This window comes from Aedes albopictus, chromosome 3, assembly GCF_035046485.1.
Source record: "Aedes albopictus strain Foshan chromosome 3, AalbF5, whole genome shotgun sequence".
In the NCBI taxonomy this organism is placed as follows: Eukaryota; Metazoa; Arthropoda; class Insecta; order Diptera; family Culicidae; genus Aedes; species Aedes albopictus.
In genome coordinates this window covers 206,381,210-206,407,879 of record NC_085138.1, presented here as the reverse complement: position 1 = coordinate 206,407,879, position 26,670 = coordinate 206,381,210, and the positions used below count along the sequence as shown (strand labels likewise).

Genomic DNA, 26,670 nt, shown 5'->3' with positions numbered 1-26,670 from the left:
CAAGTCTTAAGCCAAGTCCAAATCCCTATTCAAAAACCTTCCTTGGGTGAAAACTAACAGAACAAAACTAAGACGACCCAATTCGGACACTCCGTTCGCAAGTTATACACGGTCCCACGTATGCCACTGCATTTTTGTATATATAGATCACCTCAACAAGGCCATAAAAATATGTATTAAAAAACTGAATAAGGTACAATGGGGCAAGATGAAAAGGGTGGGACAAGATGAAACGCAAAGTTTTGAAAGACAATAACAATTTGAAAAAGTATTCTTTACTAAAATATTGTTTGATTCAAAAACTATGTGTTGTGACATTCAAATTGTTTACAATGATTCAGAAACATCATGTTAATCCGCTGTTTCAACTTGCCCCGGTGTACCTTAGCGAATCTGACAAGAAGCAAATTCATAAAAGGCTGTCCATAAACTACGTAGACTCTGAGGGGGGTTTGGCCAAAGTCTACGGTCCTTACAAATTTCGAAAATTTTGTATGGACGAAAGTCTACGAGGGGGGAGGGGGGGGGGTCTGAGATTGCCAAAATTGAGTCTACGTAGTTTATGGACAGCGCCTAACATAAATGCAAAATACTGAGAGAAATTAAACTCTATGAAGTCCTGCTTTCACTCTATAACTCTCCATTTTTGCGACACACGTAAGTATATAGAGATTGCAGCCTAACAATGAAGGATGGTGTGGTGGTATACAAGACACGTTGCTTCTTGATCAATTTCCAATTATCCACGGGCTCATTATATTAACTCAGTATTTTTTTTATTCACTGGAATTAAAGACTTGCAAAACGCTTGAAAAGAACTACGATGATGATTGCTTCCTTTTTTTTGTGCAGCTAAACGAGAAAAAAATCACCGATAATCGATCGCGTTCGCTATTGTCTCGAGTGAAAATCAAAACAATCGATGCGCGGGTGTTTAGTGTTCAGCATGTTCAGCATGCATGTTCGGCTGTTCGGGTTCGTTTGAAAGTTGACCATCAATGTTAACTTCTTTTCCCGATCAGCCTAGATAGCTGTGTAGTGTCGGTAGCGGTTGTCTCAATTGGCTAAGAATAACACTACGGACCGCCTGATCCAGTGGTAAGAGTCCACTAAACAGGTGACCCCTAATTCATGGTGTTATGCGGCTTTATGCTTACCGTGCCAAAGAATGAATGGTTAGGGGGGTCTAATAAAAACCTAACCACAAACGGAGCCTGTGGAGAATTAGGGCGTCCTCCACAGTATTACGCCCTTACTGCGCTAACCGGAGCAATAGTGCAGTGGACCTTGCGTTTCTCCGAGATAATCAGTTGCCCTTCTTAAGTCTCAAATTTGAGGCTAAATAAGGGCGGGGTTATTCAAATGTTGTTAATTAGCTTACATTACTACCTATATGGATTCGCTTAATGCGTTTTCGCCATTGGCGTTTTTCAATTGACACCGATTTGGTTCGTCGTTGATGTTTCCTTTTTGTGCTGTGATTGTGAAGAGTGTAATCCTGTCTAGTTTGGGTAGTGGCTACGACAAGGAAACCTCAGATCAATTTTCAGCGTAAAAAGCGTATGTAGCCCAAGTGGATCTACTTCAAAAAGTTCAATTTCGTAGGGTATCTTCTGTATAGGTTACCTTATGAACCCAGCTTTGCTTTTTTTCATTATAGATGAACTGTCGTGCCTCGAGCATGCTATATTTTAGAAAAACGTTAACAGTATGTTTCTACCTTTCCTTATGGACGCCTTCAAGCAAGCTCTTGTTTTCAGCATCTTTTCGCTGATATTTGGCATCTGAAGTAGCTCAAACATTGATTTGAGATGCTTCACTTTGATGGAATACTTAGGTAGTACAGTTCATGGATAACTTAACATAGAATTGCACCTAACCCAACTCTGCATGAGCAGAATTTGTCAGTTGGTTGACTGATTGGCATGTGTCAGATGAGAACTCTCCATTTGATCTTTTTGCACTTTTGAGTGTTCCTTCGCAAACTTTGCGTATTCAGGCGTTCCTGCTCAACAAGCTAGGGAACCTGTAATAATTGGTTGCGATCACATTTTATGGATAACTCGCTTCCATTGCTACTCCAAGAGAGTTTCATTATGGTTTTGTTATTACAACGCCCTTTATTGTGGTATTCCATAGCTACTGCTTTGAAAGAAGCTTGTCCTCTGTGGTCTGTGCGGACCGAAAGAGGTATTCCTGAATGGCACTCGGACCTGTTCAAGTTATAAATGTCTTCGGATAAACCAGTCTTTTGTATAGCTACGAATCTTTAGCTTCTACCCCGAGGATTGTAGCTATAGAATCGATTTAGTGGGCACTAAAAAGCTCTGCTTACTTCAAATCTCCTGGAGCAAATGGGGCTTTGTCCTATTTTTCTCCAGAGGGATTTGAGTTTTTCAAACATGCTTTGCACTCTTGTAGTTTTCTATTGGGTATTTTCATGACGTGAAATTACTCTGTAGTTTTATCCCGTAAGGGTGCGTGCGTTGTAAAAAGAAGGAATAAGTTTCAGATTTATCTGGTTACGTCGTTCTTTCTGAAATGCTCGAAACGCATTGTCGATTATCACATCTGTGATGTTCGTCTGGCTAACATGCCTGTTCATGTGAACTCACATGTCTCCCAATTTGGGATGTCCACAGTGACTCTTTTACACAAAGTTGTATACGTTTTCAAGAAAGCACTCGCTCAAACGTAGTTTTTGCTTGGGTGATTTCTTGAATATTGAGGATGCTTTTGATGACGTGCCTTTCTATGTCATATTGAAAGTCGCATGACGTCGCAAGCTACCTCCAATGAGCTATAGGCTCTTTTTACGCTTATGCGTTTTACAGTGTCCTTTTCAGGGCACTGATTAACTCCGTTGTGGTATGAGCTATGAGCTCTCGTTGCGCTTATGCGTTCATTCCCTCTTCTAGGGCACCCCTTCCTATTTCATCACCTTTCCCTTTCCCAATTCCCATTCCTTGTCCCATTCTCCCTCAGGTAAATGATGAAATAGGCTCATATGTATGGCGATGGCACAAATGTCCCAAATGGAGGATAACGTGCCTCTGGAGCCGGCCTTCTGATACCTGATATATAGATCACCTCAACAAGGCCATAAAAATATGTATTAAAAAACGGAATAAGGTACAATGGGGCAAGATGAAAAGGGTGGGACAAGATGAAACGCAAAGTTTTGAAAGACAATAACAATTTGAAAAAGTATTCTTTACTAAAATATTGTTTGATTCAAAAACTATGTGTTGTGACATTCAAATTGTTTACAATGATTCAGAAACATCATGTTAATCCGCTGTTTCAACTTGCCCCGGTGTACCTTAGCGAATCTGACAAGAAGCAAATGCATAAGGGGCTGTCCATAAACTACGTAGACTCTGATGGGGGTCTGGCCAAAGTCTACGGTCCTTACAAATTTCGAAAATTTTGTATGGACGAAAGTCTACGAGGGGGGAGGGGGGGGGTCTGAGATTGCCAAAATTGAGTCTACGTAGTTTATGGACAGCGCCTAACATAAATGCAAAATACTGAGAGAAATTAAACTCTACACACATAATTTTGATTACCGAGTTCGGTAATTTTTTGACGAGATTAAAACTGCTGAGCACCGAACTCGTTCAGCAAAAATGCATTGTTTACCTTTTCCATACGATTTTGACAGTTGTTTTACTGAGCCTCAGTAAAATTGATTACCGAAACTACCGAGATCGTACTGCTGTTATAATCTCGTCAAAAAAGTACCGAACAGGCAATTCAGAAATAAGTGTGTATGAAGTCCTGCTTTCACTCTATAACTCTCCATTTTTGCGACACACGTAAGTATATAGAGATTGCAGCCTAACAATGAAGGATGGTGTGGTGGTATACAAGACACGTTGCTTCTTGATCAATTTCCAATTATCCACGGGCTCATTATATTAACTCAGTATTTTTTTTTTATTCACTGGAATTAAAGACTTGCAAAACGCTTGAAAAGAACTACGATGATGATTGCTTCCTTTTTTTTGTGCAGCTAAACGAGAAAAAAGTCACCGATAATCGATCGCGTTCGCTATTGTCTCGAGTGAAAATCAAAACAATAGATACGCGGGTGTTTAGTGTTCAGTATTGTGTTGTTCTTTGCTGTGCCTGCATCGCTCCTGTAAGGGGTGAGTATGGCAGCATAATCGATCGCGTTCGCTATTGTCTCGAGTGAACATCAAAACAATAGATGCGCGGGTGTTAAGTGTTTAGTATTGTGTTGTTCTTGGTTGTGCATGCATCACTCATTGTGTTGTTCTTTGCTGAGTATTGTGTTGTTCTTTACAGAGAAGAACATTAATCAAGACAATTAGATGATTGGCAATGAACCAAAAAAACCCCACAACAATTGGTGAGATCTTTCCAATATTATTTATTTATAAATACTTCTATTTCAGTATATTTACTTTATAACTGCATATAAGTTGAAAATTCGCTATTTTCAACATCCTTTCATCTATTGGAAGACGCTTCAGTTCTGGGCTCTTTCTAAGTTGATGAAGGGATTTATAAATGCTTGCAAGGACTTGGCCAGGTGTGTGGAGCTGAGTGAATCTATGACATTGTAGATAGTAGCGACATCAGCAATGTCAATGGAAATATTCAACTTTGCAACTCCATCCAAGATTTGTGCAAGTATCCATGCTATGCTATGCTATGCTAAACGAGAAAAAAATCACCGTAGTGCCAAGTCGATGCGTTCAATTGCATTTTACAACCATCGTTTATCGCAGTTGGAAAATAATTCATCATTTTAAAGTACCTTTCAAATATGTTGAATAGTTTGGGTACACTCCGTAACTTATAATACATTTCTGTAAAGATAGTCTAATTACATTTCGTTTTATATTTTGATGGAAATGGTTTTTATTACTCCTCGCAAAGGATAATGTTATAAATGTTTTTCATGTCAAAGTATTGAGGAACCAGCTTTTGTGCCCTTGCCGCTTATTTAGTAAGTATTTACACATCTTAAAAGTTAGAGAGCTGGAATAACCTCCTGCGCCGGACAGTTCTTCTGAGACAATAGTTATAGGAGATTTCGTCACTGCTTCAGTTGGAACACATTTTAATCGTCGACCGGATACTCCAGCGCGAGGAGACCGATCCGGTTCTGCTGGAACTGAACCATCGTTATGATTTTCAATCATTCCAAAAGAAGTCTGCAGTGGCACATGAATTGGAAGTTGATAAAGAATGTGGGAGGATTTGTGGAAATAGATATACCGAGAGTGAATACATTATTTTCCAGAACTGAAAACGAATAAACAAAATAGTCAAAAGTCATTAACAGTAATATCAGATTTTACTGACTAAATCAGTTTTCGTTTGACAGCTCGAAATTTTTGTTCAACCTACTTTTCGGTACCTACCAGTGCCGAAAATTTCCTTTCGTTGTATCTAAATTCAATCACCTATACCTCATTTTAGAAGCTGAACCTGGGAATATGGTATATGAAAAACTTGTGCAGCTAGACCTCTGCAAGAAAGTCACGGTACCACCGCTATTTTTCGAATTAAGGTCACCGCGAATATCATTGGCATATTTCGAAGGTACACACTTAATTTTGATTACCGAGTTCGGTAATTTTTTGACGAGATTAAAACTGCTGAGCACCGAACTCGTTCAGCAAAAATGCATTGTTTACCTTTTCCATACGATTTTGACAGTTGTTTTACTGAGCCTCAGTAAAATCGATTACCGAAACTACCGAGATCGTACTGCTGTTATAATCTCGTCAAAAAAGTACCGAACAGGCAATTCAGAAATAAGTGTGTAGTCTGTGACATTTATCATAGATATTCGAAAAATATCGTTTTTTCCGTGACTGTCTTGCAGAATTAGTCTAGCCGCACACGTTTTTGACATACCATATTCTCAGGTATATCTTCTAAAATAAGCCGTAGGTGATTGAATTTAGATATGACGAAATGATTTTTTCAGCACTGGTACCTACATTCCATTACTGACTTAACTCTGCTGTTCAAAAACCCAATAAAATTTTACCATTTTCGACAATCAAATCTGAGTGTAAATATCAAATTTTTACCATTACGTTGTGAAAACGTCAACCTTTTATTAACAAATAAAGTGCTAAAACGGCCTACTTTTTCATTAATACAAAAGTGCCGAAAAGTGCTACTTTTCGATACTTGTGCTGAAAAGCAGTACTTTTCGGCACTTTTTCCAACACACATTTTACACCCATTACTAACTGTCCCGGCAAACGTCATACTGCCTGCCTACTATGTTTTTTGACACGCAGTTCTTAAGGCGAAACAGGAAGCATTTCCTCACTTTTTGGGTTTTGATTTTTTATTAGATAACGAAGCAATATTTTCAAAATCGGTTTTCGTGCACATGTAGAGTATGGATCAAGGTATCTTCTGATTTTTTTTTATAGTGGAAAATGTTTTTCGTTTTTGCAGAAACCAATTTTAAACAAAATTTCACATAAAAATGGTTTCTGCAAAAATGGAAAAACATTTTCCACCTCAAAAAAAATTCAGAAGATACCTTGATCCATACTCTACATGTGTACGAAAACCGATTTTGAAAATATTGCTTCGTTATTTGATAAAAAATCCAAAACCGAAAAAATGAGAAAATACACGAATAAAACTCTGAAAGAATGGGGTAGATCCCTTGGCCCATTTTCGAGCCTATTCGTAACATACAAACACCATTCCATGTTTATATATTTAGATTATATATATATTGCAAAACTCGATTTGTCAGCACTCGTCGTATTTATCCAACTAGGTAAGCCTCGTTGAATAAATGTGCGACTCGTGCTGAAAAAATCATCATTTTGCAGCATCTCGCCATTCATATTCATCAAATTTACAGAAAACTTTTACTCCCACTTTTGATTAAAACCGCTACTTACACAACTAGACCGTTATTGAAAAGCCTTCGTCATTACGTCGTGCTTCGACGCCCATCAAAATGTCTGAGTGCAATTCGCCGTGGACTTATTGCTCTTGTTGCGCACGGATGGTTCTTACGCCCAAGATCAAATCGTGCGTTTTTTATTCTAAAATTCAATAAAGTCGCTGACTGACTGCAATAAGTAGCGAAAATATGGCTTCAATGTCTATTCAGGATATATTTTCTTCAAAGGACCCACATTTAGATGACTTGCAGCTGATAAAGCTTCAGTGATAAATATGTTAGCGAGTGGTTTCAAATCTATTGACTGGCATAGGTTACATCAGGTAGATTCAGAAAAAGGTGATATTGGGAACCAGGCCCGTGCACAAAAAAGGCGACACGGGAGGGGTTCTACACAGTTTTAGCAAAGGGCGGAGGGGCGTGTTGTGTATAGAGTATCGGCAATGGGAGGGGTTTAACCCCCAGAACCCCTTCCCTTGTGCACGCGGGCTTGTTGGGAACATATATGCTACGGCAGATATGCTGCCTGCGCTTCCCCATCGGTACTGCAGCTATATATTTTTTTTTCAATGCGCACCATGGACAATGGCAGGGACGACTCCCTCCTTTGCCGTACGATACTAGATACACTTTAAAAAGCTGTTCATAGATTAGAGCTATAATATAGATTTCAATCGACATATGGTACCGATTTCCATTGTATTTTACTCATTGTTTTTTACAACTCATCGTAGGCTACGTCAAGAAAAAAAATCCTTCCTCCTCCACTGTCCAATGTCAGATAAACTTCAATTAGTTACTTTTAGTTAAGAAAGCTTCAAAATCAATTTATTGCAGTGGATTAGATTCACAATCTACTGCATTCCACTAACTTCGATACAAAATTTCTTCGGGCGTAACAACAAAAGCGATCAATTCTAGGTAATATTGATCAGGCGTAATTCCAGTCCTGACGACCAAGCGGCGTATCATGTCGGGCGTAATGACCAATGGGTTTTCATTTGTGCGTAATTTTCATTTCATTCATTCTCTTCAACGAAAAACGCTTGTTTGTACTTTTTGACTTAAAATCACTAAGAGGATAGTGTTTTCTTCTAAAACAACGAAAAAGATTGAGTGCACACGCAGAAAGCGTTAAATAGGAATTAGTTTTAGATTGTGAAACTTTGCAAGCGTTTTTCTCGATTCTAACATTTTGCATATCCACCCTTTTCACAAGTTGGTCTAGAAGTGCCATCCTATTCTGATTGCCAACTTTCAGGCCATTTCGTTCAGTGGACACGGACTTCAAGTTATGGAGCTCTAGTAATAGAACCCGGAACGGGATGCCCGATTTAGATTAGTTTTCCTAGACAAAACCAAGCTATGAACACAGTAACAAAGACTGTGAGCTAAAAGGCAAACTGCCAAATAAAATTCAAATCCAGGATTGACTGATGGACCCACACCAATAAATAAAACCTCGTCATCCTGTGATCGGAAGATGTTATCCATCTGGATATTAAGGCACAATCACGGCATAAATATCACAAGGCAGGCTAGTAACCTATGTAAAAAAACATTTTGGATGTAATCATGTGACGTCATTCTAATCGTTCTTCACATGATCAAATTGATGTGGAGTACTAGATCGCCTCTGAACGATTTGAATTACGGGAATTACGTCATCAAAAAACTGTCACTTTTCCGGAAGATATCACCTTCTAAATGTTGTACACCGTGGGCACAATTATGTTCTGTGTTGAATTTGTGATGTTTCTTGTTTGTGCATTCGTAAGGTTCTATGTGTCCGTGATATGTCAATCCGTTGTAATAATTTATTTTCTTTTATTTTTGTAACACAGGTAGGATATGGTGTAACCTATGATCGAGCTCCCGTTGTCGAACAGTTGTGCCAAGCACGTCAACAGTCGGAAAAGTAGTTGAAGCCGCTGCTTTTTCATTCTATCTCTTGCTGGCAAAGGTGTTGAAAAGTGGCACTTTTCAGCACTCTTGAGAGTACCGAAAAGTAGTACTTTTGGATCTTTTTACAATGTAATTACAAAATAGTTTACGCAACAAGGTGCAGAATGAAGATTTTTACAGCACGAGTCGTACATTTATCCAACGAGACTTGCCGAGTTGGATAACTACGATTCAATATCATAATTTTTGTTTTACTACTCAATTCAGTATCATAATGGCCTACTTTTCCGCAGTGGTTCATTATGCACTGAAATTAGTTGAATAATGAACATTATGCAAGTTTCTTCATTATTCAACTCATTTTAATGTTGCTCATTTCGGTTGCACTATGAATCATAATGCAATTGTTTTGAGTTTTCTCCTTGGTTTCCAAGGTATTTACAAACTTGAAAAACTGTGATGGTTATAGCACGGCTTGCTTGATGCAAATTTTGTGTCTAGCATGGTGGAGGACGTTCCCATTCAACCACCGCAAAGCACGATACAGTAGAAAGCAATGATCATATTCTGGAGGGTATTTTTGTCATTCTAAACAATGTTGTATGCAACTCGTTGAAAAACTTGATTTTTACAGCAACCGTAGTATTTATTCAACTCGACAAACCTGTAAAAATCAACATTTTGCAACTTGTCGCATAAATAAACACACTTGGAAAAAATCACCGACTTCGGTAATTTTTTTACCGAAATCTCAACCGTTAAGTTTTTTACCGGAAAAATCGGTGACGTTTACCGAACTTCGTTAAATTTTGACAGATAAACGATAACATTTTACCGAAATTTGGTAGTTTTTACAGGATTTCGGTAAAAAACCATTATCGATCGCTCAGCTGTTGAGATTTCGGTAAAAATTACCGAACGCGACTAGCTGTGAATATAAACTTCTTGTCTTGAGATGTTAATCAGGATATGATTGTGCGGTCATTCTTGAAAAAGTGAATATGCGAGTGAATGCTCAATACGCATATTACAAAAAAAATCATCACCATAGGCAGAAAGCCATGAAATTCATAAGCGTAAAAACACAAATTTTCCCTTATCAGAGCTCTAATTATTGTCACATCATTTGAAGGTGAAGCGGGTGGCAATTAGCAAGTAACATGTGATTCAAGCGTGATAACATCAATCAGTGAATGACGCAATAAAATTCATATCAACAACTGCTGAATCAAGTTGCTTTTAATCCACCTCGCTGGCAATATTAATATTGAATAAATTCATCCGAATCCAGTTAAATTAAACTCATCGAAATCTCTCACTTTTTTATTTCATTTTATTTTCCTTCCATGCACTATACTAGTAGTCCCGGTACCACCAAGCCTACCCCATAAACAAATTTATTCAATTTTAGGCACAGAAGCGACAAACGATGTATTATGATAATTTAATATTTCGTGCTGTTTCTGGAATTTCTTTCATCAATAATACATATAGGTATGTGACGAATACATTAATAGGTAGTAGTATTTTTTTTTATTATACCTTTCTTGGTTTTCACGATCCAAAAATAAATTGAGGGGGTTAGAAACAAAGGGATGTAAGTGACAACCCAAAGTCACCCCTGAATCACAAGTTTTCACAACCCAAAAACTTCAGATTATCTCACAAAAAGTCGGCATATCAAAGCTTTTGCGGGTTTATCGTTTTTTTTCGTCCTTTCGGCTTTTTTGGGGATATTTTGGTTTTGGAAAATTAGTGTCGCCCCAGGTTAATTTTGAACCTATGATGAGCCATTTTACGAACCGACAACAATGTTGATGATGATATTATTTTTACGTGGTAGTTAGTGACAGTACCTGCTGTCAATTATTTGTGTTCTCATGTGTGAAAATTTTCATGTGAATAGGTTCAACATAGACGGAGCAAACAAATAACCTACGCTAAAAAAGCAACTAGTTTTATGCATTATTTTTTTTATTAGGCCGTTACAAATGTTTATTTCACTTTTTGTCCCACCACTCTTTGACTGGTCGAGGGGGGGGGGGATAAAAATAATAAAGCATTTAATTTGAAAAATATTAAAAACTCATCGGATTTGTTAAAGAATTTCGAGCAAGACCCGAAATTTTGATAAATATTTTTTTGTCTGCCCCCGCAAAATGCAAAATCCAGCCAAAAATTTTTGAAGGGGGGGGAGACAAAAAGTCTAAATAAAATTTGTATCAGCCTTATACAACTTAAAAGTAGGTCATTATGTTACTGAAATGAGAAGTATAAAAAAGAAATTATGATTACTGAATTGCATAAATAACTATTATGTTATTCATCTCCCTCTCCAAGCTCAAAAACTTCAAAACTTTGAAAGACAAAAAAGGTTCTTTTGACTTAATTTTCAATATGTAGTAAAATTGCTTCCAAATCAAGTTTTTTACCCTTCTTACATCCATAAGAAGGGTATAAATACCGCTCGAAAAACCGAATTTCGATCCGAGGCCCGCAGGGCCGAGTCTAATATACCAATCAACTCAGCTCGACGAACTGAGCAAATGTCTGTGACACATTCCACGCACTTCTACGCCAAGGGTGTGAAATTTCAAAGTGATTGTTTTGCCCCAAACTTTCCAGCATATGAAATATGGTAGATTCAATCTTAGGAAAACGATTTGTTTTACTTAAAATTTGACTGTTAACGTATTTATATCCCTTTCGTGACGGAGCACATAAAAGTGAAATCTCCATACAAATTGCTCAACTTTGGCTCTCCAGAACTCTAAGATTTCCCAACAAAACAACAATTATTTTGCCTCATTTGAAAGAACTACTCTTTATCTTTCTATTTCTAGCTTTGACTACCTAGATAAATCGGATATAAAAAAATGCGACAGATAAAACTTTTTCATGTTTTACGGTTTTTGTCCACTTTTTGTTTACCTTGTTGCGGCAAATCTCACAGGCAACGTAAACAAAAGTTTGTTTACACACAAACAAGTATAAGTAATGGCTGAATTATAGAAACGGTTTACATCAATGAAACAAAGTCTAAACAGATGAAAAAAATATGCAAAACTGTTACCGCTCAGCAGCACAATTGTGCTGGTTCGTCACGAAAGGGATATAGCCAGGTGAAATAATAGCATTTTATGTAAGAAAAATTAAATTTTTCATTGATAATTTTCAAATATGCCTGCTTGCATGTTAAAGTTCGAAAACATGATACCTATTTTTTTTTGTTAATGTAGTGTATTAATGTATATTTTATACACCCAAAAGAAACTTTTCATAAAAATTGGTTTTGATAGGTTTTAAGCACTTTTTGCAATAGCTGCAATTTAATGGTGTCCCGTTACGAAAATAGCACATTTGTTGTAATGACGATTTTATTACGAACTTTAGAAAAATGATGCGCTCTTCTGTTGCTGTGCTCATGCACATTTGTCGCTTCCAAATTTGTTATTCTAAACGTTCTACTGTTCGTGACTAACATTTCCCTATTCAGCGACATATCAGTTAGTACAACATCCACCAAATTTGTATGTGTGTGTGAAAATATTTCTATGAACAAAGAACAAGGTCGATATTCTGAGCGATAGGTAATTTTTCTTACGTTATTCGCATAAAAGTCCTATAAGTCATTTTGGCCAAATTACATTTTAGCGATATGGTATCTTCGGCAAAGTTGTTCGACTATTTATGCTGAAAAAGTTTGCGAGAAAATTAGTTGGAAAAACAAAATGTGTATTCTTTTTGAATAGAAACTTCCAGAAAATCACGCAAAATGTATATAGGACTTCTAGTAGGACGTTCTTGCAGTCAGGCAAGTTTTTTTTATCGGCAATCACCTAAAAAATACATTAGCTTTCATGTAAAAAAAATTCACAGACATGATCTTTGATGTTTTTTTCTAAATAGGGTTAAAAGTTTACTGTGTTAAATAAATTAGTAAAACATTTGTGCTGATAAATTACTACGTTGTAAGATGCCAGTGAACCATGAAAAGTATAAATGCAATCTAGTCACAGGTTTAGTTATTTTTAAACTCCAAACAAATTGTAAAACACAAAAATAACCGAAGCGCCAATTAAAGCTAGCCTTGGTTTTTATTTCATATTTACGAATGATAAAACTTTTTGCGTGATTTTCGGGAACTTTTTATATAAAATTATTACATATTTTGTTTTTTTCCAACTAATTTCCTCGATATAAGTTATATTTTAGTATTTTTCATCATTAAAACTCAAAAACGGTTATTAAATTTTTTTTAAAAACTTATTTCAATGAAAAATTTCTAATTTAGATAGGTATTTCATAAATCGGCTAATATCTCAAGAATAGTAGGCTTTGGAAATTTGACGTCTTCAGCAAACTTTTTCAGCATAAATAGCCGAACAACTTTGCCGCACGCTATGTCTCAACTAGCAGATTATAAAAGTTGAATGTACATCGGGTTTCTTTCCACAGAATGTCAGAATTCATGCTATATTATCATATGCAGAAAGTTTTAAAATATTTCATCGGGGAAATTTTGATTTTTTCACCTTTTTAGATGTTTTTCATACAAATTTGCATGAAATTCTCATTTTCGGCCAATTTCTCTCCCATACAAAATGTATGGAAAAATTTTCACCGATAGAATATTTTGAAACCTTCTGCAAATGAAAATATAGCTTGAATGCTGATGTTTGGTGGAAAAAAATCCGATGTACATTATTTTTTTATAATCTGCTGGTTCAGACATAGCGTGTGCCGAAGACACCATATCGCTAAAATGTAATTTAACCAATATGACTTTTAGGATTTTTATGTGAATAACGTAAGAAAAATTACCTACCGTTCAGAATATCGACCTTGTTCATAGAAATATTTTTTCTGAAGACACATGTGCAGCCCATGTGCATTTTAAAAACATCGCATTGTAGCAAAAATGCATGCGAAAAACATCGCATCGCTGTTGACATTTCATTTTGACGAATAGAGGTGCGATAGCTGCAAAATTGTTGCACTTAGCGGACTTGCAGTTGAAAAGCATTGCAGTTGACGCGTTTGCACCGAGCGAACGTCTACTGTAGTCAAAAATATCGCAATGATACCTCTTCTTCCGTATAGAATGACAGGAAGGGAATTTGTATGGATTTGACAGGTAATCTCTGTTCCAATTTTGACATTGACGCCACTCTCCCTTCCAGTCACTCTAGGTCCACCAAGTTACCATTCACCGTAAATCTTAGAGGTTTTGGGGTGAATAAGGGCTTTCATTTTACACTTATCTCATAAACATTGTTGGTACCGCCATAGACTAATTTCAAGACCTCGATGTACCAAAGAAAACGATCAAATTTTCGGTGACCAGTCCGGTACCCAATAAATATTCATAACCGTGTATTTTTTTCCGTGTAAATTGCCTTTTGTGTAAATTTTATTTAGCGTGTTACACTGATCTGACAGCTCAGACAGTCAGGGACTAAACATAAATTACGTAAAGTGAGTACCGAGGATTGTTCACAATCTGCGAACTTGACTGCGGAAAAAATTGCGACCATGACGCCGTTGGTACCGCTGTCAATAGGCTCCTAAAGTCCTATCGGGATTCTTGTTTTAAACCACAATATATGGTTCAAGAGTACATATTTACTCATTTTTTGACGTTTTTTTTATTAACCGTAGTTGAAAACATATAATATTTATTTTTTTAGCCTTTTGTCTCGTCCCTAGCTTATAACACATACTTTGAGTGACTTTTTTTCACCGTGTATGTCAGATAGGAACATTTTTGAAATTCCAGTGCGAAAAATGTTGAGCTCAGTCACACAAGGTTGACCTCAAATGTCAAAGTAGAACTATTTACCATTTTACTTATTTCGAATTTTCTCATTATTCCTTCGTTTTTCAAGTTCGAGTAAAGTACAATTCCGATTAGAATACCATACTTGATCGTATTATTCAATATAAGTGAGATTTCGTCTTTAATTTTAGGACCCTATTGCCTTCATTACAGGGTAAAGTTGAAATAGTAACACGAAAGTAGATTTTTTTTCACAATATTTGGTTATTCAGTAGAAAATGTGAAAGTCGCCTGAATCCGTGTTAGGTCAACATTCACCGTGTACCTATCAGATGCTTCGTTCTATTTTGTTCAAAAATGATCAAAACCACGGTATGTTTGAACGACACCTCATGCAAACAAACGGGGTTATTTTTTTAATTTGAACTTCTAATAGCATTGCGGGCAACTACCTCTTTTAACATTAAAAATAAAATAAAGGCAAAAAACAAGCGTGAAAAACATGTAATAATAACTACAAACCATTGCTCATTGGTTTTCTTAAACTGGTCGTTTCTTCGCTTCAGCTTAGAATTGCTCAAAAAGCTTGGAAGCAATCTCTTCACGAACTTCTATTGGTGATTTGATGTTGCATGAAGAAGAAGAAGAAAAGCGATGATGTTTTGAAAAATCCCTATCCCTATAACACAGGGGAAGTTTTAAAAATGTTGTTTTGGTAATAACGAAATGTTATTTTTGTGGTGAACGAAATTGTTCTTTTGTGGCGGAATTGTCATATGTTATGTTTTGGTGAATGGATTTGTTTTTTTTTTTCGCATGAGTGTAATCAGTTTCGTACCTTTTAATTCTGTGTGGATAGCTGACACTGAGGAAGATTACAAGTGGTAGTCGAAATACGCGTATCTGTCAAAGAATAAGCAACAGGGCGGAATTAAAAGGTACGAAACTGATTACACTCATTCGAAGAGGGTATTCTGCTTAGAGGGTTCGAAAAGTCGGTACAAGAATCAATTTGTGTTATTTGTACTTTTTTGCTAAAGTTGCCGATGTTGGGATAGCGAAATCGTCTTTTTGTTTTTGTAGCGAATAGATATGTTCTTTGAAAGTGACGGATTTGGTCAGTTTACAGTGACGATTCGTTCGTTGAGAGCTCGTTAGATGCAGAGTTAGATGGGCTGTCTGATGGTTGTTCACTGGTTGGGGCAAAACCCAACTAAAAAGCACTGTCAATGTCAAAATAGATGTCAAAACGAGTTTGACGTCTGACCGCCGTCGCATCACAGCTCCTGTATACAGAACGTTTACGCAAGTATGTGAGTGTTCCGTGACGTATTTCTCGTTACTTGCGTGTGTCTAGAGCATTTTGATCAGTTGTCAGTTGCCCCAACGAACGAACACGATTCGCTAATCGGGGCGCAGTCGTGACCCAACCAGCGAATCCGGACTGTATTTGTGCTATCATTATTTTGGTGATGAATGTTATTTTTTGAAGTTTTCTAAAGGGGAAAGGGCTGTAGTGTCTACCTAATAGTTGTGTGCATAGGATATCTACATTAGGGTGGCCCACACTTATATGAAAAACAAAAAAATCGAAAAATACCAAGTCTTACCTCCTAAATCAGTTGTTTTGGACTCCCAGAAGCTACTTTCAAAATTTGAGCAAAATCGGTTGAGCCTAAGGGGGCGCTCAAAATGCTTGAAGTTTGTATGGGAAAACTTGGCTAAATGTATGCAGAAATTTTAAGTTTTCGAATTTTGCCGCTAGACGGCGCTGTAAGCGTTCAATAATCAAACCCTTTGATATTATTGAAGGTGACTATATGCCAGAGAACTTTGTCGAAGACCGCGAAGTGATCCGACGGCTGTGAAAAAAGTTATACCCTAGGCAAAGTGAGGCAAAGTATTGAGATTTCATTATTGATATTATTCCTTTACATGTGTTGGAAAAATAACAATAAAGTTTATCCTCACTTTTCCTAGGGTATAACTTTTTTCACAGACGTTGGATCACTTTGCGGTCTTCGACAAAGTTGTTAGGCATATAGTCACCTACAATAATACCAAAGGGTTTGATTATTGAACGCTTACAGCGCCACCTAGCGGCAAAATTCGAAAACTTAAAATTTCTGCATACATTTAGCCAAGTTTTCCCATACAAACTTCAAGCGTTTTGAGCGCCCACTTAGGCTCAACCGATTTTGCTCAAATTTTGAACGTAGCTTCTGGGAGTCCAAAACAAGTGATTGAGGAGGTAAGACTTGGCATTTTTCTAAATTTTTGTTTTTCATATAAGTGTGGGCCACCTTAATCTACATACATGAAATAAATACTATTCATGACAGTACCTAAATGTCTAGGTATGATTCATTATACCTAAGGTAGTATAAATACGGGTGGTCATTAGACCACACAGCAGATACGGCTCAAGCCTTGTCAACATCTTTATTATTCTTCTTTTGAAGGATATAAAAGTTTATTATCGATTACTTTTTACATGCTTCCCCATAATCAGCATATTTCAAAATATTGATAGTTAAATCGAAATATATATATGAAAAGTTCCATATCAGAAATATTTTTAGGGCACTAAAATCATGATAACCTGTGAATTTTAGCCAATTCCGTAAACATTTGTGGTTTTTTTCCGACCCGGAGGAGGAAGCCTGGACCCTTATGCCAAAGGAGGGTTAAACTTGCTTCAATGATGCAAAATAGGGTAGTAGACGTATTTTGGCCCACCCCGGGATTTTTATCACATTTATCGTATCGAATATGATTTTTCATAAGGGCCTAACTGACTTGATTGATTTCTCTTCGTCGACTCTTTCTTTCGTTAATAACTTGATCTAAACAAACAAAAACATTATTCTTTTTGTTTCTATAGCAACATGTAGTCGTCTTCTTCGCATTTCAACCAAAAAATCTTTGGATAAATCAATACACATTCTGTGAAAACACAAAAAGAGGATCGATGAAGAGAACTCAAAAATGTCAGTTAGGCCCAAATGAAAAATCAGTGCCGATATCATCTCTACAAAATCTTGGCAAATGATTATTGGAAGTTCCAATAACCGTTTGCCAATATTTTGTGGAGATTATTTGATAAAGTAATAAAAAAAACCTAGAGTGGGCAAAAATACATGCCCCGGGCCAAAATACGTCCACTACCCTACATACCTAATATGTGAATTTAATCGATTCTTGGTGAAATTAAATTGTTAACATTTAGTTTACCGCTTCGTGGGCTTCATGGCCGAGTGGTTATCGGCGTCAGTCGTTTAGGTGATTCGTAAGCCTCGAAGTGTGATTCCCGCTCCAGTCGGGGAAAAATTTTCGTGAAATGCAAAATTCTGCACTTGGCCATTGGCAGCCAATTAAACGCCCCTTAATAAATTAAAAAGTTTCCATAAATAATTCGAAAATTGCCAATAAATAAATAGGGGTGGGAGCAATAATAAACTATAAAAGTTCCATAAACAAATCAAAAAGCTCATAAATAAATCAAAACTTCCCATAAATAATTGATTTTCGAGCAATAAAAAATGCCAAAATTTCCACAAATAAATCAACAATTGCAATAAAAAAACTGCATTTTTCCAAACAAAAGATTTCGAACATAGTAAATTACAGACCATCGCTTGCTGTCCGAACTCGCTAACGCTCGTCGGACTTTAAAAAGGGATAACATCTCTGTTCGCATTCTACCGGGCAAATTCTTGAATCTGTGGATTGCCTAGATCCGAATCGACGCAGTTACGGCGCGTCGGATATCGGAAACTTCGGCGGCCTTCTGCCGCCTCAGTTCCTTAATCCTCTATGCGGCTTCGCCGCATGGCTCAACCGAAACGTTTACTTTACTCATTGTTTCGTATTTATTGCTAAATTTTCAATTGCTTTTTTGATGTTTTTCAATTGGGAATTTTTAAATTATTTATGGAAAAATCAGATTTATTTATGGAAAATTTAAACTTTTTTGGTGGAAAAAATGTAGTTACTTATTGCAATTTTTAAATTATTTGTGGAAATTCCGACATTTTTTATTGCTCGAAAATCAATTATTTATGGGAAATTTTGGCACTTTTTGATTTGTTTATGGAAATTTTATAGTTTATTATTGCTTCCACCCTTACTTCTTTATTGGCAATTTCTAATTTTGGTATGGAAAATGACAGCTTTTTCATGAGTTGTTATATTTTAGCCCTTGGCCATTGGGTGTTATATGTGTTGTCCGTTGTCAAATGTTAGACGGTGTAATTGTCTTTAATCAATCATGTAAGCGATGTTTTCGGTTACATGATTTAAGAATGCAGTGAACGAGCCGTTATTCAGCAAACTTTGCTGATTTTTTCGTGCTGATTGCATTCAGCAATACGAATTTACTGGGTATCAGCAATTATGTTTCAACTTGCTGAACCATCCAGCAGTTTTGACAGTTGATCAGCAACGTTGTGCTGAAACTCAGTAAAAATATTGCTGAAAATCAGCCATTTGATCTTTTTTTTTCGTATTAAAGCATTTCAAAATTTTGGTGTGTTAACACACTTTAGTGTAAAAAATGGCACTGTAAAAGGTTTCTAACACTGCAGTGTTTCGTTGTAACAAGTCATTAGTATTGTACTGGTGAAATTGGAGCGAAATTGTCATACCATTCAATTGTAGGAGGGAAATAAGAAAAAAAATATTCCTGGGCACATGTTCACTGGTGACTTGACGGTATCCTAGAACTCATTATGACTTTTCAATAAAATAAATTTGAATGATGATGTATTTTGCTACAATACAACGTTTATACTACGTACCTCTATCATCGTTAGAATCTTCACTTGGAGGACCCTGTATTGCTCGTTGTGGTGATATGCTTTGATGTGTGTTATTGTTGATATTATTTAATCCACTTAAGGCAGCTAAACTCTGAGGTGCACCAGGCGGACCGAAACGAGGCCTTGTCAAAAACGGGCCGCCGAAAACACCAGGAACTCCAAACTGTAAAAATGGTGCCCATTGCGGTACACGGTTCCTAGGTGTCAATTGCGCCGCCGCTGCTGCTGCATAAAGTTGCAATGCCGGTTGTGAACCGAGTGTTTGTAGGTTCTGCAACATTCCTTGATGCTCCAACACCATTTTCTGTTATACTTGCAAACTTTTCCACAAATGAAGGTGTTGTAAACAGGTCTTGAAAACAATTTTTGTAATTTTCACATTTTTTTTCAATATTTCCGGTGACAAACAGTTACAGCTCAAGCGGTGCATGCAATCATTTTTTATCTTCACTTGAGCTTTCCAAAATAAAAGTTTAAACACACACTCAATCAAACTTCAGGTAACTTATTTCTCCAAACGCATTCACAATTTTCGTTGATTTTGTTTCACTGCCCTTGATATCATTATTTTATACAAAGGTAATACTTAGATTGGATTAATTTCTTCATGTAATCGGTAACAACATTTTTTATGTTTCACTGACTTATTCATCACTGATCACTAAAACTTAAATGACCAATTCATTTAAATCCGAATTGTAAATTGATGATCCGTTCTTCGTTGAATTACTGCCGTTGAGTACGAAACATGCGGAAAACGATTTTAAAAATGTGTAGCGATCGGCAATGTGATAGATGCTTCATAGAACTAATGCAAAATATGTGCTATATTTTCCCCTCACCGTCGTGTCCTCATTGTATTTCAAAAGGCGACACTCGATTTTGTTTACAAAACAAACGAAACATTCGAAATACGTTAAAAGCAATAATTCTATCTCACGCATCACTCCCCGCTGTATACTTGAAAACTGAAACACGAACGAAAAATTCAATTCACTCGAGTTATGAAACTCGAATAAAATAGAATGGAAAGAAGTGGACCACTTCGTTCGCACAGTGGGCGGAGCTACACGATGCTCGTTGCATACACGAATCGTTTCTACTGAATCGTTTATGGTATGGCCGACGCACAATCTCCGCCTATCCTAGTTTGCTTTAGCTCACACACATTTCTCTCAGTGTCGGGTATACACTCACTCTCGCAAACAGTGGGAGTATGACCGATTGGATGAAACATTTATATATCCAAACATGCGGTTGAACTAACACAAGAAAACACCCCCAAAAATGCACTTTATACATCATTCCATTTTTATTTCAGGGCATCCAGAATCATTAACATTTTATCAAAGAACGGTACATTGATATCAGTGGTTTTACTGTATGCTTATCAAAAAAGGGTAGCTCTGAAATTGTTCTTCATACTTCTCCTTTCAGAAGATGATGTTTTTGATTCCACATTGCTGGCAACACTTCCTTGGAGGTTTACAGCCACAGTTAAATACTGTCGGAACCCCTTTAATTAAATTTCGCCATGACATTTTAGCAATCATGCTATTGATTTTAAGTTGGTATATAACTTGCGGCTGCTGTTAAGAATGCCTAAATTGCTTTTCTGCCCTCCCCATGTTATAAAAGATTTGCTAAATGAAGATTTATCTCGTACATTATGTTTAGAATGGAGAAATATTCTTTTATTGCATCCAAATCAGTATCATACAGTATGATTATTTCTCTGAGAACTGTTGGCATTTAATTAGAAGCAAACAAATTTATTTGATTTAGGGTATTGCCAAATAAATTTTCAATTATAATATACATTAAAAATACACAATCAAAATATTGCTCTTAAGTACAGTAGTAATTTTCCAATATTTAACAATAAGTTGACCGAAAAACGCAAAACCATGTTGAGGATGTCTTGGCTCGATTTCCGGTTCAATGGTATTTATATGCGAAAGAGAGAGGCTGGTCAAGCCAGCATCCGTCAGTTCATTATAAATTATTTGTGACATTATGGCTAGTTTCCACTTCTTACGTACTGTGCAAAAAGATAGGACAAGTAATGATCAAGTAATGATTCCGTTTCGAAATTGGGTTTTTAAATTTTGAAAAATGTATTGATTTTTTTATTTTATGCGAAAGAGCACCTTTTTCTGAGCTACTATGATTTGTTTCAGATTTTTTTAAACTTTATTTTTGTACCTAAAATAAATTTCAAAGAGATTTTTTGAAATCACCTTTTAACAGCTAAGCGACTGCTTGACAGCTCCGCCCAGTACAAAAGGCGACGAGGGGTCATTCGGCACATCGCTTCCATACAAACTTCAAACTGATTTTTAAATAGGTTCCCGGGCACCAAAATTCATGAAAATTTGGATTTCGGCTCAGTTTGGCATGCAGATTCAGAATATGGAATTATCTCAACACCGCTAAAGAAGCCAATTACGGAATCGTAGAGCGCTATTGACTGAAAATTCTTTATAACCGGGAAAGTTTTTTGGCATCGCAGTCATCAAACGCAATCAAACGACTAAATATCGTTCTTCATCCGACGTTTCGGTGTTTATTACACCTTCTTCAGGGAATTCTACAATTAAAACGAGACATCATAAGCCAATTGGGTTTTTAAATTAAGAAAAATATATCGATTTTTTGATTTTATACGAAAGAGCACCTTTTTCTGATCCACTATGATTTTTTACAGATTTTTAGAATGTTATTTTGGTACCTAAAATAAATTTCAAAGAGATTTTTCAAAATCACCTTTTGACAGCTGGGTAACTGTTTGACAGCTCCACCCAGTACAAAATGCAACGAGGGGTGATTCGACAAATCGCTCCCATACAAATTTCAAATTGATTTTTAAATAGGTTCCCGGGCACCAAAATTGATAAAAATTTGGATTTCGGCTCAGTTTGACATGCAGATTCAGAATATGAAATTATCTCAACACCACTAAAGAAGCCAATTATACTAAGCTAAATAACATTAGACCTCACAGAACTCGCAATCGTTCTCGTTCTGTGGGCTCAGTTTTAGCATGATCCGTCTAAAATTTCCAAAAAAGTGTTGGCAAAAACCCTACAAAAATTATAAAATTACTTTCACACATGTTTACACATTTTCTACCACTGGACCTACTCTCTGAACAACAAAAAAACGTTTTTTTTTTTCAAAAAAATATCTGAATTCGGAAACACCTTCACTATCCAACCAACGGTCATTTTGTTCATGTAACGATGGTGGATATTGTTTGTACAAATTGTGAGAAATAAGTGGATGTATACTCTGAAATGATAAAAAACTTTCTTCTCTTAATTTTTAAGCCTTTTTTGTTTTCTTGCGATATACACTTTGCTTAGTTTAACAAGTATACTTGATCATCCTTAAAAGTTAAACTAAGCCAGACTTTTACGAGACTATTTTAAGTAGCACTATGTTATTCACCGCGTCGAAGAAAATAGTTTTCCCCTTTGAATCACTAACGGCAAATTAATTTTCCTGTAATCCTAAAATTTAAAGTTATGCGACGATTTCCGGTGCATTTTAACGTGAGTGGCACAGACTAAGATTTTGCTGCAGACTCCATTATCAATCCTACCACCGGCCCACGCACGCAACCATCCGAGTGACTATTGCCAGCGTTTTCCCGCAGGATCCCCCGTTGTGCAACCGATTTTGGAAGCATCCTAAGACGGAGATCCGGTAGAAAAGAAATCTGCAGACAGTGACAATGTTCAAGGTAGGTTGTGAGAACTACTTTGTATTCGTTGGAAGTGCTCTGAAAAGTGACATTCATCGTTCCGAACAGGTATCTTCCCGCCGCAGGAAGTGCACATTCTGATCGCCACGATCGAATTTCTGGTCCACCCCGTGGCCGGCGAAATGGGTGTCCGGTAGCTGCTATCCACCAGCCGTTCCGACGTCGAAATTATCTTGTTCCTGTCACGGCAGAACAGAAGAATACCGCGAAGTTCCTGGATGTCACCGTTATCGCGATGCTGTTTTCCGGGGGTCACTTGACATATTTTAATTAGATTTTAAGATTTTATCATTTATTTGATGGAATAAAATTTCAGTCGCTAGAATATTTTTTATTTTTTTTCTAGAAAAAAAAAACAAAAACAAAACAATTTCCACTCATTTTTAATTAAATCCTGGTTAAACTAGCCGCGATATACCGCACTTATACTGTAATACGTGTATATCGAAGTTATACTTAGCATGTATACCCGGTACATAAACGGAGTCTGGGGTCAACCAGGCGAATAGTGATTTAGTGGGGGATTTATACTATTTAGTTTAGATTTTTTCTGAGTGAACTGGTGTGGATCTAATCTTTTAGCTATCCGTGTGTTTGGTGTGGTGGTGGTGTTTCTTGAGTTGGACTGTTGATTTTTGAGTGTGTGTGTAGGATTCCTACTTTACTTGCGCGCTCTACTTCATTGAGGCAAAAACACTTAGGAATTTCATAATTCGGAACTTATGAATGGACGATTTTTCTATTTCAACACTCGCTTATTGAGTTTATAGTTGTTGAACACGCGTTCCATAGCTACAGCTTATGATTAATATAAGCGGCATGGTTGTGAAACAATCATAACGGAAATCTATGAAAGATGTGACAGTGATGGTATGAATTCCACACTCAGAAAAAAATCTAAACTAAAAAGTATAAATCCTAGACTAAATCACTATTCGCCTGGTTGACCCCAGACTCCGTTTATGTGCTGGGTATACAGGCTAAGTATAACTCCGATATACACGTATTCTAGTATAAGTGCGGTATATCGCGGCTAGTTTAACCAGGATTTAATGTAAAATGTATGGAAATTGTTTTGTTTTTGTTATTTTTTTCTAGGGGAAAAATAAATATTCTCGCAACTGCAACTTTATTTAATCAAATAAATAATAAAATCTTAAAATCTAATTATAAAATATATCAAGTGAATCCCCGGAAAACAGCTTCGCGATAACGGTGACATCCAGGACCTTCTCTTCTGCCGCGACAGCCTTGTGTAGCATAATGGACAGGAACAAGATAATTTCGACGTCGGAACGGCTGCTGGGTAACAGCTACCGGATACCCATTCCGTAGGCCACGGCGTGGGCCAGAAATCCGATCGTGGCGGTCAGAAAGTGCACTTCCTGTGGCGGAAAGATAGGTACCTGTTCAGAACGATAAATAACATTTTTAGAGCACTTCCAACGAATACAAAGTAGTACTCACGACCTCGCTCACGACCTACCTCGGACATTGGCACAATCTGTGGATTTCTTTTCTACGGATCAAGTACGGATCTCTGTCTAAGGATGTTTCCGGAATCGGTTGCACAACGATGAATCTTGCGGGAAAACGCTGACAATGGTCATTCAGATTATTGCGTGCGTGGGCCGGTGGTAAATATGGTTGATAATGGAGTCTGCAGCAAAAATATACTAAATCTCAGCCTGTAACATTCACGTTGAACAAATACTTACCATTTCTCGATAAAAATCAGCGGAAATCGCCGCATTACTAAATTTTAGTATTGCAGGCAAATTCATTTGCCGTTAGTGATTCAGAGGGGAAAACTGTTTTCGTCGACGCGGTGAATAACTTAGTGTTACTTAAAATAACCTCGTATAACTCTGGCTCAGTTTAACTTTTTAGGCTAATCAAGTATACTTCACACTTAGTTTTTAATACCGAACTCGGTTTAATTTTTTAACGAAATCGATCGGTTGCATTTGGCAAACCGAGAAATTCGGTACATGCCAGATATTCTGTCGATTAAAAGCGAATGCTCGGTAAAAATGACAGATTCATACGTCAACACTACCGAAAAAGACGGTTCTCATTGAAAATATACAAACTCGGTGCAAGATACCGAGAAAACTCGGTTCACCAAGCTGACGAGCTGAACAATCGCGCGGCCATGTTTGTTTTTCTCAGTTTTCATCAGTTAGACTAAATTATGAAACTACCGGTGTTTTGTGCAAATAACAAGCTTTGTGTTGGCGGATTTAGGAGGAATCTACATGGAGATGCTGGTAAGTGCTTATACCATTGAGATATCAAAATCGTTGAGCAAAATAATGTGCGATTAGTTATGTTTCTCCTACTTTGTTCCAGTTGATACCCAACGCAACATCGGAAGCGGGCGAGCTTTGCCAGCTACATAGAAACGATTCTCCCAATCGAAATTCCAAAATTCATTTATTATGACATGGCTTACAAGTATGATTAATAAAACATGCAATGAAAAATGTAATCGCGTAGTTAATTATTTGATAGCTCATTAATCATTGGTATTCGAATAACATTTCCAAAACATCCAGGATGTATAACCGACCGTCGGTTTATTAATTTTGCTTCAGCTCCAACCGACTGCTTCGGTAAGTTTGACGTTTTGGTTCAAACAAAATCTATACCGATCACTCGGTTAATGCACTTTCAACCGAACACCCAACCGAGCGTTCAGCAGATAAAAACTCGGTTGAAATTCAACCGAGTTCGGTTAAATTTTCTAAGTGTGTTGTTAAACTAATCAAAGTGTATACCGCAAGTAAACAAAAATGGCTTAAATATTAAGAGAAGAAAGTTTTGTTTCGTTTCAGAGTGCAATCAGCTACGTTTTAGACAAACAACCATTACTCACAGATCTGTTTTTGAAATTAAGTATTGCGCATTTCCCACCTCACTGGACCCCTTTCGCAGTTAGTATAAGTGCGGGATCGTGAATAAAACTGCGATTTTGCATCGAATCGTGTCGGTGTCTTCTGCGCACTTATGCATTACAAAGTGCTGAATAAGTGCGCAGAAGACACCGAAACGATTCGATGCAAAATCGCAGTTTTATTCACGATCCCGCACTTATACTAACTGCGAAAGGGGTCCAGTTGGGTGGGAACTGCGCAATATCGGACACGAAATCAAATTAATTTAATTTCCCAAGTGTCGAAAATTAACGACAAGTCTTGAATTACGTAAGTAAAACGATCGGCCTTTTAATCGATTTCCACGTTTTAATGAAAGTAAGAAGAAGCAAGTTTTTTTTAGTTTAAAGGAAAAAGAAGGACGTGCATTTATTTCACCGCAGATTGCTAGCCATCCATGCAAACTTGTATTCATGAATGAATGTGCACTCGCTTCTTGTATTTTTATTTCAAGTAATCCATGAGAAACCGATCGGTTTACTCACGCGGTAATAGTCTATTTTACGAAACGACAACAGTGTTGATATTGATATTAACACTCACGG

At 36.9% G+C, this 26,670-nt stretch overlaps 1 protein-coding gene and 1 long non-coding RNA gene across 2 annotated transcripts in view; both read right to left on the bottom strand.

The window, feature by feature from the left end:
* LOC109432771 (homeobox protein unc-4) overlaps positions 1 to 20,560 on the bottom strand; it is a 182,643-nt gene extending 162,083 nt beyond the window's left edge. Inside the window, exon 1 of the mRNA XM_062858721.1 lies at positions 19,403 to 20,560. Within this exon, the coding sequence (XP_062714705.1) occupies positions 19,403 to 19,724 (322 nt within the window). The 5' untranslated portion in view covers positions 19,725 to 20,560. The remainder of the gene's footprint in view (positions 1 to 19,402) is intronic.
* A 3,741-nt stretch (positions 20,561 to 24,301) lies between these two features.
* LOC109413146 (uncharacterized) lies at positions 24,302 to 25,939 on the bottom strand. The gene is made up of 3 exons (XR_002130810.3): positions 24,908 to 25,939; positions 24,676 to 24,849; positions 24,302 to 24,595 (listed from the first exon to the last, which is right to left on the bottom strand). It is a non-coding gene; the product is annotated as an uncharacterized LOC109413146 (long non-coding RNA).
* Between the last annotated feature and the right edge of the window lie 731 nt (positions 25,940 to 26,670).